The following is a 12,892-nucleotide window of genomic DNA, read 5'->3' on the forward strand; positions in this document are numbered from 1 at the left end:
TCACACGTATGACTGCTGGCAGTGACACAGGATGAAGGAGCCTGAATGATCATGTGATCCCTGAACGATGGCATTCGGGGTTGAACCGAGTGTGTAGCTGTCTGTGTGTCACGCTCTTGCTGCTGAAGCAGACCGCAGCTTCTCGCAAGCTTCCAAACCACAGTGACACGACATCAGGCCATTTCTACAGTGACAGCAGTCAGGACCACAGAGTCTGGTGTGTGTGCAGATTTGTAACTATGTAGGCTGGTCCGAAGCAACGTCACCACCGAACGAGACCCGGGGAGGACGTTTACATGCACTGCAACTATTTTTCTGGCATCTCACGTTTTAACTGCTACAACATGTCCAATGTTTCCCAGCCGTTTAACAGCAGCTGTTATTTAGCAATCAAAGATCAAGTTACAAGTGAACACTCCCTCACTTTCCTATTCTGGAAGTTTCAGTGCTACAAGTGATCTACCCGAGCCCTTACGAGCTTCTTTGCCCCAGCAAGGTGAACATTTGTGGTCCTGGATATCATTCAGCTACATTTCCAGTCTTTCTTCACCATCTTTGACAGCAGATGGCCAAAGAGTCTTTGTTTGGATGGAGAGCCTTTGCCACCAGGCACAACTGCTGCAGACAGAGAGCTGGTTGATGCGCTGTGGGCCAAGCTCAATCTGAAAGGATGGAATTGGAGCACTTCCACAAGATAAGAATTTCTACAGTCACAAAGCACTTAACAACTACACGAGGTAGTCGTGTTGAGCATTTTAAAAGGGAGTGTTCACTAATTCATTTCATAAAACATGAGCTTGCTTCCTTTCATTTGTGCACTCAACCCATTACAGACACAATCTTCTCTTCTTCACAGAATCTTTGTGTGGAAAACATCGATAATGCCGAGATGATGCAGTTGCAAATGCACACATCATTAACATATTCTCAGCTTGCATGGACTGCATCTTTGTTCAGATAACATCTCCAAAGCAGAACTGAGGCCTTCGTGGTGAAAAGCTATGACTTCATCATCATCACCACACCCTCGGTCCTGCTCTTTCTGCTGTCCGCCCAGCTTACACACCATCGCTCACTCGTGCCATTTGTCAAATATACTCATCCAGGACAGTGTTTCTGTGCGTGATCTAAAGCACACAGGCTCCTCGTGGGTACACAGTATGGTTCACCGTGCCTGAAATCCATACAGCCGCTCAGCACATTAATAAGAAACACTTGACATTCAGCAGTGTCTCTCAGTTTGGTGTTGGATAACACGATACCCTCAAATAAGACAATCCCTGTTCAAACCGGACTGGATGAGCAAAGACGCCTTTTAAGAATCAAACACAGAAAAAAAGGGTCCATCTGGCAAACGCCGTCACCCTGGAGACAATGTGGGACGTTTTCTTTGTGCAAAAGCTCTTCAGCAAACTCACATCCTTCCTGCAAAAAGCTCCCCCCCTCCAAAGCTCCAAACAAAAAGAAAGGGCTTTCCAGGAGAGGAAACGGCCTCACAGAGAGGCCCAGCAGAGCGACCAAACTTTCAGCTGTAGGATGCCACTTGCTTCAGATCTAACACGTCACAAGGCTGATGATTGATAACATGAGCTTAATTTCTTCTCACGTTCATGTTTGGAGCTACATGTTGTTTCCAGCTGTCCTCTGCTGCCAAACACATTGAAGAGCACGGGAAAAAAGCCAAGGCTCCCACAACACAGGCCATCTACTCCCCAGTCTCTCTGAATCAAATCCACCCACCATTCAACTTCCACTCGACACTTTCAGACAAACACCGTCAGCCTGTTACTCATTCACATCATGTTCAGAAACAGCATAAGACAACACAGAATTAGTGTTTTCATTCAGATATATATTAGAGATGGACCGATCCGATATTACGTATCGGTCCATCTCTAATATATATGTGCGGCTCAAAATAGACTTTATACGGCTTAAAATCAGTTCACATAAGACGAGAATCTGTGGATTCCAATCCCGATCAAGCAAATCCCTCAAAGAAACCTCACGGAGCAGCACGTTGGTAACCTCACTGTGGTTTTGCTCGACACTGATTGGCCCAGCATAGAGGAGACAGCAGTGCATCGTCTACCTTTGTGCACGCTCCTCTGCTAGAGCAGCAGAACAAACAAAAACACAACAGTTTGAAACTGTCAGTGTTGCCAGCGTTTCTGGGGCTTTGACACATAAACCGACCTCCTGACTCTGCCTGTAACCCTGGAAGACATTTTTTCTGTGATGTAAAGCAGCGGTCCCCAGCCCCGGGCCATGGACCGGTACCGGTCCGTGAGTCGTTTGGTCCCGGGCCGCGAGAGTTGAGGCTCGGGTGTGTGGTTTTCAGGGTTTTATCGTCAACTCCGTTTCCCTGGGTCTTTCCCCGTGTGTTATGAATAAATCGTCTTTGATGCTGGTACTGGTTTTGTTTTGTTGCATTATCCCCGACACCTTAAAGGCCGGTCCGTGACAGTACTGTCAGATATGAACCGGTCCGTGGCAGAAAAAGGTTGGGGACCGCTGCTGTACAGCACGCCTGACAGCATCACTCATTTCAATCACCTGAACTCTCAGTTCTGAACTATGATCTTTCATATCCTGAGCTTTAACACTTAGGTCTGTGCTTTTCATTATCAGTACTCGGCTCGAGTCAGTTTTAGATGTTTTCCATTACAATAGAGTACCATGGCCAAAGGTCCCGTGCAATGTGACAGGGACACCACATATAATATTTTAAAAAGCAGCAGGTAGCAGTTATTACCACCTGATGGAAAACCCTAACCACCAAACAGGGTTGAGCTGAGTAGCTGAGTAGGCACGAGTCGAAAAGGGCTTTTGGTGACTGCCATATTTAATGATATCTCATTATCTAAGCAGACATTAAAATGTAGCTCTAAAATAATTTTGAAATCACAAAACACTAAAAGACTTGTCCTCCTGAACAGGTGCACCAATCTGAACAAAGCATTGCATGTAGTGGAGCTCTGTGTAACCTCAGAAAACCATGTTATTATTAACAACCACAGCTTATGTGCTACATGCAAACAGTGATCAGACACAGTGGATTTAGATTTCACATGAAATATCTTTACTGGTCCTTAAATTCTGTATTTGTATAGCTGAAAACCATTCAGCAGCAGTACACGGCTGTGATGAGTAGTAGTTGGTACTAGGGCTGGGCGATATATCGAGTTTTTTAAAAATATCGATATATTTTCATACGAGATATAAGATGTGACAATATCGTTTATATCGATATAGTCTATGTTACGTTATAATTATACTTGTGGAGCCGCAGGTTTGCCTCTCTTTCGTCCACTTTTGTCTCTACGCAACGTTACTCAGCCTCGCCTCTCCTGCACTGAACACAACTCCCCCATAGCTTCACCTGCAGGCAATGACAAGATGAAAGCGGAAAATCTCCGTTAGCGAGTTACCGTGCGTGGGGCTGGACGGCGTCAACGTGTTAGCGAGCTAACCGCGCTAACGACATGCAGCCCGGAGGAGCTGCACGGCCTAAAATCCTTTCATTTTCTCAAAAATCGACAGCGCGCCTTATGTATGAATTCTGGTTGTGCTTGCTGACCACAAACCGATTTTATGTGGTACACAGCGCTCAGCAATCTGTCAAAAAATGTTTTAATATGACTTTGCTAAGCTACGGAGCTGCACCGCTTGATGTCGGAGGATTACGGCTACTGGGGAGGAGCCTCGCGGAGTGATACGTACTGTGTGTGTATAAGGACCTGTTCAGAGACGTGGTGCAGCTGTGAAGTCTCTTTGTTATTACGCTCAGCGTCTATTAGTTTACATTTTGACTGCACAATTGTGAGCTTTTTGTTATGCACAAAAACAACATTGTTTTCTTTTATTTATGGACCATGATTATTTAATAAATGCTGATAATTTATTTTTGAGTAATTTCTTCATGTACATCTACGCTGTATGTAAATAAAAGTGCCCGTGTGACATCTGGGACACAGTGTGACTAAGAACTCTCTTTTTGTTCTCAACTTATGGCTTTAAAAAAAATATCGAGATATATATCTTATATCGCCATCCAGCTAAAAAATATCGAGATATGAATTTTGGGTCATATCGCCCAGCCCTAGTTGGTACTGTATGCTCTCCATCAACCAACCACCTCATAAAGAAACTGAACTTCCCCTGTCGCAGTTCTTTTAAACACGGTGGAGAAACTTCTTAAAAATTTGTAGCAAGTTCTCTGAAAATTGACACACACACACACACACACACACGTCATCAGTTTTTGTGACACATCTATAAGGAGGACGTGGGGCACGGTGGGCAATGAGGGTGTAAGAGCTTCATCAGGATTTCAATACTTTGGGAAACTTAATGGCAACAAGCACAGAGTAAAGACACGTTAATTAATAAAAGCAGATTCTTCATCACATCATTACATAGAGGAAATATGGTCCCGGCGAGCACGATGTAGATTCTGCTTCCGTGTTCTCCCCCTGAGCACGGCAACAGGAAACTTGACTCAATAGATGTGTGCTATTGCGCCTTATCTCCTGGCACCCACACCTCTGTCTTTACTCAGAAATGCATTAAATCCCTTTAATCATTTCATTTGTCTTTTCTCCCGCTGCAGTCTCCTATGTCACACTAACTTCCATGGCATTAATCACCTACACACACGTAACGGACATGACATCTGGTTACTTGGGCAACCAACAGCCAAGAAACAACTACGTGTCTCATAACCAAACAGGAACCAGACTACGAGACAGTGAAGGCAGACAGCTCTGTCGGGACAGCCCCCAGCACACTGCAGAGGTTATCAGGCACCCCTCATTTCTTTATATTTGACGTTTTAGTCCTTGGACTCTAACATTTTGCTTGTTTGTTACACCAGCTAACAATAACGCATGAATCATTCAACCAATAAAAAGACATTTAACTGAAAGCATGAACCAAGTGTTTGGTCTACATAAACTGGACTTGAGAGAACAAATGAAGACTTTCAGGCCTACAGCAGACAAACAGTATCTGAAAGTGACGGCCTTCAGAAACAAGAGGGCAAAGAAGGCTGACAGATTTCAGCTGATCCATACAGTGATCCCTGAAGACTTGGCAGAAACGCGTTCAACAGGAAAGAGTCTGTCAAGAAGCCATTCTCAAGGCACAGGCTGACCAAACGGCACCAGAACTGGACTGAAAACCAGATCATCAGAGTGACGAGTCCACGTCTGAAGTGTTCTGGTTCAAAGTGTTGTCAGTATGTATGAAGAGGTCACAGGGGGAGTTTCTGCAGCCATGTGTAAAACATGGCGGAGGCTCCGTCATGGTTCAGAGCTGTTTCAGCCAGTTTACTGTGACAAGTTGGGGCAAAGCATAACAGCTGACCTGCGCACAGCACCACCCTGACACATGGGTTCATTAGCACAGCTAGCCCTTCCCTACAAACATGTGCCAGCTCCTCCCTTCTCACAAAAAGATAATGAAACAAACGGATATTTTCCTGGAAGTGCACAGGTGCACGTCCCATTAGCTGAGCATCACAAACACAGACCCAGAATTGTCCTGCACATCTGAGTCTGTCACGTCTGACGGAAGAAGAGTGCGTTCATATCGCAGCTGCAAGCTCCAACTTTAATGCACACAAATACATGATGTGAATTCAATTGATTAACCTAATTATTGGTCCAATATGTAGTTTCACTAAGCCACTCTGAGTCTATTATACAGAGTTTTATAAAAGCTCGTTCTCGTGACTTTTTCTGTGTCTGAAATTTTCACGGATTAATTCATTGATGTTTCACAAACACGTCCATCTACTGCATTATATAACATTTTAATTAAAAGAAGAGCAGGTCTGTTTTACAGGAAGACATGCAGTAAATGTTTCTTCAAAGCTACATGACATGATGTGACATTTCTATCATACTTCTAAGCCTGCTAACTGTTAACCACGAATGTACCTAAAGCATTACGTCAATAAGTTTCAGCGATGTTGTTCTGGGGGAGGAGAGAGCAGCCAGGCACAGACTGGGTGGGGCACGCGACCTCTAATCTGTATATTCAAACCAATCACAGGCCTCGTATGAGATTAGCACAAGCACAGTGGGTAACTGAGGGGCAGATTTGATCTGGAGTCCATGTTAATAGAGATGAGACTTAATCTTCTACCACTGGTCAAGTTTCAGTAGTTCTTACTGCAGGAAGAACAACAACAAATGACTGCACAAAGCACTAATAGCAGGACGTCTGCACAGTGCCAGCTTAATGTTGTTGCTTTCACAGATTTTATATTACGCACACATTTCACCAATGGTATTAGTTTCTTTTAAAAAATGTAGAAGATTAAAATGAGCATCATCCTCTTACATACATAGTGGTGTGGTTACCACAACAGGCAGCCAGCTGCACGCAGCCAGCACTGGTAATCCTAACAACCCCCATCTCATCTTTAAATCAGACGTGCTCCGGACACGCTGGAATCACCCCGCAGGGTTTGCAACGATTGCTCCCTTGAGCTCTGACGGCTAACTGTGAGCGGCACTGACTCAGCCTTTGTCCTGTGAGGGGACAGCGAAATTCTCAAAATTCCAGGGAAACCATCAAAGCATGAGGAGGGAGGTATCCATAGCCCCCTACACACACACACACACACACACACACACACACACACGGGCCGTCGTCTCCCTCATGAATAACAAGCATTCAGAAAAGCAGACAGACTGCTGTATGCAGCACAAGGCAACACAGCGAGACCTACGGCCAATCAGAGTCACCGATTACAGTTAGGTTATTGCACGTTCTTCTACTGAACCACCATGAGAATAGCAACAGTACTAACTTGGCCAACTTAATCCACGTGTCATGTGTGCTGCATCCTGCACTCTATCCCAGCACCATCCTCACCTAAACTAGGGCTGCAATGACTCGTAGCCATAATTGATGATGTCGACGTGTCATATCTAAAACCATGTGTTAACAGTTATTGAAATAACCCTACACTAATCAAAGAAAAAATGGCAAATTGGTTGACTCGACTCGAGTCCCAGTGCGGACACACCTGAAGCTGAGCATGTATGACTCTCACAACACTCAGCATCACGGCAGCCATCACTGAAAACAGCAAGCAATAAAAATCACTCTATATTTATAATCAGTCAACTCGACCAAAACTGGGAAAACTTTCAATTGAGCCCAAATGCTGCCACTACTAACTCAGACTGTGGGTCACCATTATCGTTTCAAAGGTGCTCTTTCCCTGTGTGCTGGCAGCCTGTCCAGGTACTGCCCCCCTGCAGCAGCTCGGACAGAACAGGACAGGGGGGTTTTCAAATATCCACATTTTTACTAGTCGGCACGCCAAAACTGTTCTTCACAACCAGCAGACCACATGCGGGTAAATGTTGCCATGGTAATAAAGCAATCACTCAGAGACAGCCACAAACAGGCAGGCCATCAAAAGTTGCATGCACACACACACAAACGCACACAAAGCTGCAGTTCACCACAACCACGGCTGTGACCCAGCGTCACTCTGTCCCCCCTATGAAAGGCAGATTGTGTGGGCTATTTCTGGAGGGCCTGAAAGGCTGCTGCTCTGGAGCGATGGAGGAAGTGGTTGCCCACAGGCAGGCACTGCTGGCAGCGTCACACACACTCCTCTATCCTCCCCAAGCCCCCTCGCTTCATCTCACTTGCAATATGAAATGTTTTTATTTGCCCCTGAGCCTTATGAAGCATCACGTAAATCTGTCCTTGCATTTGCTCACTCAGTTCTGAACACGCCTGTAAGCACCACAGAGTTACAGCTTCGATACTCCAACCATTCAAACTGGCAAGGTCACAAGATATGTTCGTACCAGATGATGCCAGCACATACATGTTCCTATATTTCTACAAGAACGTGGGTACAGAAGTTGTGCGTTCTTATTTGATTGTTATAGAAAATATTTTAAATAAAAACACGACAAAGACTGATGCGTGTGAGATATGGTATCAAGTCTTCTGAAATGTTATTGGTACCAACACCAAAGCTTTCTGTATAACTTTATAACACACCACCTTTAGGATGTAAAATCTCACAAGTAATACTTTTAGACATTTGTGTTGGACTTCATCATTATTAGAGTGAGTTTTGAGTAATGGCCAAACCGCTTTGTGGTGGGGTCACACCAACTTCTAATCAGGTGAACACTTGTGCCAAATTTGAAGAAATTTCCCAAGACAACGTAAAGGCAAGCAGGTGGACAGATGATAACATCGTGCAGATTAAGAGAGGGTATCACAGGTAAAACCTACTATTATCCTAGATACGGTGGCTGCTGTAGGACAAATAACTCTGGCTGCTGTTCATCTGTAGTGAGTAGAGCCTGTTGTCCACAGCTGTCAACATGTTTTTACTCTGGAGGAGGCTGTAAAACTGTGACAGGAGTGCGAGACGAGTCGATAAATCAGCGCGAGTCCCTTCTGACTGCTGGCAGCCATACTGAGGTGAACTGTTGAGCATATTCTCCACTTTCTGTCTGGTTTTGCCACCGTTAGCAGTTTACTGGCATCCGTAAAACTTTCTTTGAAGTCGAATACTGCTTGGCACTTTGCAAATAAGCTCATCCAATGTGAGAATGCAACCAGAGAGCAGGTGTGGATTTTAGAACACACGAGACCAAGACTGTTAACTTGTAACCAACTGTTGCCGCTGTTAAGCCGGCTCGCTAGCTGTCGGTAGACGGGAAGGTCACATGTCTAATGTTCATGCACATTTTCCTGTGTTGGAGGCCTGACTTTTGATCTGATGATGATGCTTGAGATGAGGAGGAAGACTATGACGTTTTGTTGGTTTTTGCTTCTTTGGTGAAGGAGACGCCTGATCACATGTTGAATGTGAAATTTGCTTTCACAGCACAAGAACGTGTTCTGTTCTCGTCCGTCTTTAGCTCCACCCACCACACGAGGAGGTGGAACGGTGACATCTATCTCAGCCGCCGTATTCACGATGCTGGGACAATGTGGTGCCTTCCACAAACCGCTGCTCACTTCTATTTATCTTTAATGTACCAACTCTAAGTTTATAACAATACATCAGGTTGTTCCAAGATGTAGTAAATGTATATTTATGCGTACAATATTCATTTTTCTGTCAAATAACCTAAAAAACAACTGACCGCAGCTTTAAATGCTTTGCAGACATTCATATAAAAATCAGATATGACTATAAAGCAGTGCTGCTGAGTGATTTGTAAAATACATCCTGATTGTGTGTGTACAGTGTAAATGCTCTATCAAAAATCTGCAACTTCACATCGAGTATCATCGCACGGTCCAACCCTAACACGTCTCGGAGACACGCTGTATGCACGCGGTGTGTGAAGAGGAAGTGATCCGAGCTCTGTCACAGCTCTGCTGCCAATGAGATTCACAAGCTTCAGCACTGAAACCAAACACACTTTTGTTCTTTCTTTACAGAAATTGTTTTCTACGTGGAATCACATACTGGAAATAGTTTCACAATTACGCTCTAAATCACTTACGTGAAGTTCATCGTTGCTACAGCTAAATAATGCTTCAGTCTCAGTCATTCGTTCAAGTCTGAGCCGTGGCAACAAAAGTGGTGCCAGAGGTGAAACATGGAACTTTAAACCCAATCTCCACCACAATCACTGCTACAAATCTGTCCGGTCAAGAGTCACAGCACACTGATTGATGCCACTGACGTCCTGTTAGCAGTGTCACAACTCCACTACGACAGCCACACCATGACACACACAAGCCCGATTCATGCTCGGTCATCCCCTCTGTGCCCCTCTCCGTGTCCTCCTTACTTGACTGCAAGCTGTGGAGATGTTTTTGTGTGTAAAAGGAGGCTGGCTACCAGAGCTGTCACTGCAGCCTCAAAACAGCCATCCTACATTCTGTTTAGGGCCGCCACAATGACCAACACCCTCAAACGGAGCGCCAGAGGCACACAGACCAACTACAATAGAGCCTGTGTGTTTGTGAGTCTTGAATGAGACCAACTCGCAGAGCCTCAGACCAAACACGCCTCTTTCCTGGTTTTCAGACACGCACTGGGGGACAATATGGATTCTCACTCTAAACATAAGTCTCCCTCTGGACTTCTTCGCCTGAACTTCCTGTTTGGGCCTCAGACTGTGAATCCAATTGGTCGTCAACTCGGCACACCGCTGTCAAAACACTGTGACATGCTGAGTTTTTCAAGAGACCCTCTCTAGGGCCACCACACCTCGGGGCAACTGCGAACTCTTCCCAAGCCGCAGGCAGCCATCTTGGCTCTAAGTAGGGCTCCACAGATTGTCTAAGGCGGCATCTTAGCAGAGCAGAACAGTTCCCGGATAAACAAAGGTTCAAGGTTTTCCCTCTGGGTTCGCATCCGTTTAAAAGTCAGCAAAGAGACACAAAAAATCTGACAGATGGACGTCGTGTTTGTAAACACCCACATGGTTCCTCTAAGAGGCAGATGAGCAGCGATGATGTCAGCCCCGACAGCCTGTCAGTGCCCACGCTTGCAAAACATTCCACTAACTGAGTGACAAGCAGCAACCACCCAACTAACATAAGCACACACACACGTAGACAGGATGCATGAAATATTTAGACACAGGAGGAAACGCCACTGTACTGCAGAATTCCTGGTATTCTTATACTCGAGGACCTTTCATTGTTGATGCGAAGCCAAGTGTTTTCTTTACAGTCAGTTAGTGCCAGCACACTGTAGCTGCAGCATTGGAAGAAAGCAAAGTAATCCTGCATAAACACATGTAAAGTCAGAACTCTCCAAATAAACAATAATGGAAGCTTTGCATTTGGAACCAGAAGAAACTAGAAGAAGATGGACCCACCAAGCACGTGGATGAAGGCAAAAACCGTCCTTGTTGCAAATGGGGACGTTCACCACAACAACAACGCCTTCAGCCTCTAGAAAGGCAACGTTAGTGTAGCCACACCAAAAATCATCATCACCCTCAAAGTGTTTGGTTTTTATGAGGCACGGAGCGTTTGATCCATTAAGCCACCGTGGCTTTAATGTCTGCTTCCCAGATGCTTTTTACTGGCATGTTCTGCTCTGCAATGCATTCAAGCACTGTAGCACAGGAAGGGGAGTTTCTGCAGCGCTTGCAGCGTCCACGTTATAACATCCTGTATTCCCCCCTTCTGAAAGAAACATACAAGACGCAATAAATGCATTCATGTGTCAGAAAAGGGGATGTAGGCCACCCCAGCATCACGATAAAAGCCAGTCCAGAGCCTGCTTTTAGCCACGAGGGCCTCGTCATGTTACAAATTTGCCTCTTCTGAATAAATCATAAGCAAAAGAAAAAAATCACTCTAAATAAAAGACAACCGCGTTACAAGTTGCATGCTTCCGTTGGATAGGCGAGCTGAATATTTCATGATTAAACGGGCCATTATACGGCACAGATCTAGGCCAAGGCTCAGGCTGAAGGGAGGGGGGCTCGGATAACGGTCCAAACCCCGTCCCAGCAACGCGAGGGAACACAGCTCCGGTCCGAGGGGGCTCAAGAGGGGGGCAAAGCCATCTAGGTTAATCCAGACAAAACACACACAAAGAAAACAATAAGCAACTGCGGCAGGAAGAAGCATCGATTTGTACTTTTAAAGTGATTTGATCAAGTCCAGGTGGACGTCAACGCAGCGTGGCTATTCAGGACCCTGCAGCCACAACAACACTGACTAATCGCTGTCACATCCTGTGTTAAGCTACCCCTGAAACAAGTCATTTTCCCAAAACGCCACTTCTAAGGCTTGCAAATGAGAGAGAACGGGCAAGATGCGGGTGAATAAATCCGTCTCAGGTCTCACCGACCAAACTGAAAGCCCCTCAAAGCTAGTCCTTCTAACGTTAGCTCTTAGCAAATGAAGTTAGCCCAAGTTTTCTGTCACCGGAGTGAGGCAGCTCGGTTTCCTAAGCTAAGACGCCATTGGAAGTTGGCGGTTGTAATGGAGTTCTCCAAGCAGCTTCTCCTACAGTCACAAATGTGACACACCGGCTGACAGCCTCGCATTCAACTACACTAATCCCGTGAGGCCTGCGCGCCCCGGTCTAAAGTTGAGGCTAGCAGCCAAATGACAGCGCCCAAGTCGGTTAGTTGTGAACGGGGGCCTGGCCCGTCCCCGCCTCCCTCCCCTCCTCCTGTTTGCCCACAGCCGTTAAAGCTAGCAGGGCTGGCTAACTCAAACACCCACCTCGCTTCTCTAGGTCGTAACCGACCACAACAAAGTAGTCGGCGAGCCTGGCCATCTTGGAGGCTCACGGCGACAGGCCTTTAGCGCTAAATCCTCTGCTCTTTGTGCCGTCAATAGTCCATTCACATCCTGCCGGCGACAGACACATCACGGGCGACAGTAGCATCCTTCCAGCTGCACCCCGCCGCCATACTGTCAGTCTGCCTTGCCCTGACAGCGGAGAGCCGCGAGTCTGCGCACTGAGAGACTTCCAGGGAGGGGCTGCTCGACAGGAATGTCCCATGTGGGGAGCCAAACCAGCTCAGGGGCCAACAGTCTGACCAAAACCTATAATAAACTCAAAGAAGTTTCGACAGTGCCGGCGCTAAAGGGGTGAAAGGTGGCGACGGATTTTCAGTGCCCGGAAAGAAAGAGGACCCACAGAAATGTAGTGGAGCTGCCTTTCCTGAAGCGAACAGCCAAACGCAGTCCTCCTTAAGCGAAGCCCAAGCATTTCAACTAAGACGCAGATTCACCACAGAAGCTAGGAAGAGTGGTTCTTTTTAAAAGATGATTTATTTATTTATTTTTAGCTGAGTGTTTTTATGTTCACTGGATGTTTGAATCAGAGGGGCACACTCTGAGATAAAGCGTCATATTAATACAAAAAATACAGTTTTTATTGATTAGTCAGTAATGAAAACAATTGTTT

At 45.8% G+C, this 12,892-nt stretch overlaps 1 protein-coding gene across 5 annotated transcripts in view; it reads right to left on the minus strand.

Moving 5' to 3' along the window:
- The window catches only part of sbf1 (SET binding factor 1), a 52,332-nt gene extending 39,924 nt beyond the window's left edge, over window positions 1-12,408 (minus strand). For all 5 annotated transcript variants that reach the window (XM_085376322.1, XM_085376321.1, XM_085376319.1 and 2 more), the window contains exon 1: window positions 12,202-12,408. In XM_085376322.1, the coding sequence (XP_085232448.1) occupies window positions 12,202-12,256 (55 nt within the window). In that variant the 5' untranslated portion in view covers window positions 12,257-12,408. The remainder of the gene's footprint in view (window positions 1-12,201) is intronic.
- Between the last annotated feature and the right edge of the window lie 484 nt (window positions 12,409-12,892).

Source organism: Diplotaxodon limnothrissa, linkage group LG17, assembly GCF_057381915.1.
Source record: "Diplotaxodon limnothrissa isolate DT_005_m linkage group LG17, D_limnothrissa_male_GT1.1, whole genome shotgun sequence".
Lineage (NCBI taxonomy): Eukaryota > Metazoa > Chordata > Actinopteri > Cichliformes > Cichlidae > Diplotaxodon > Diplotaxodon limnothrissa.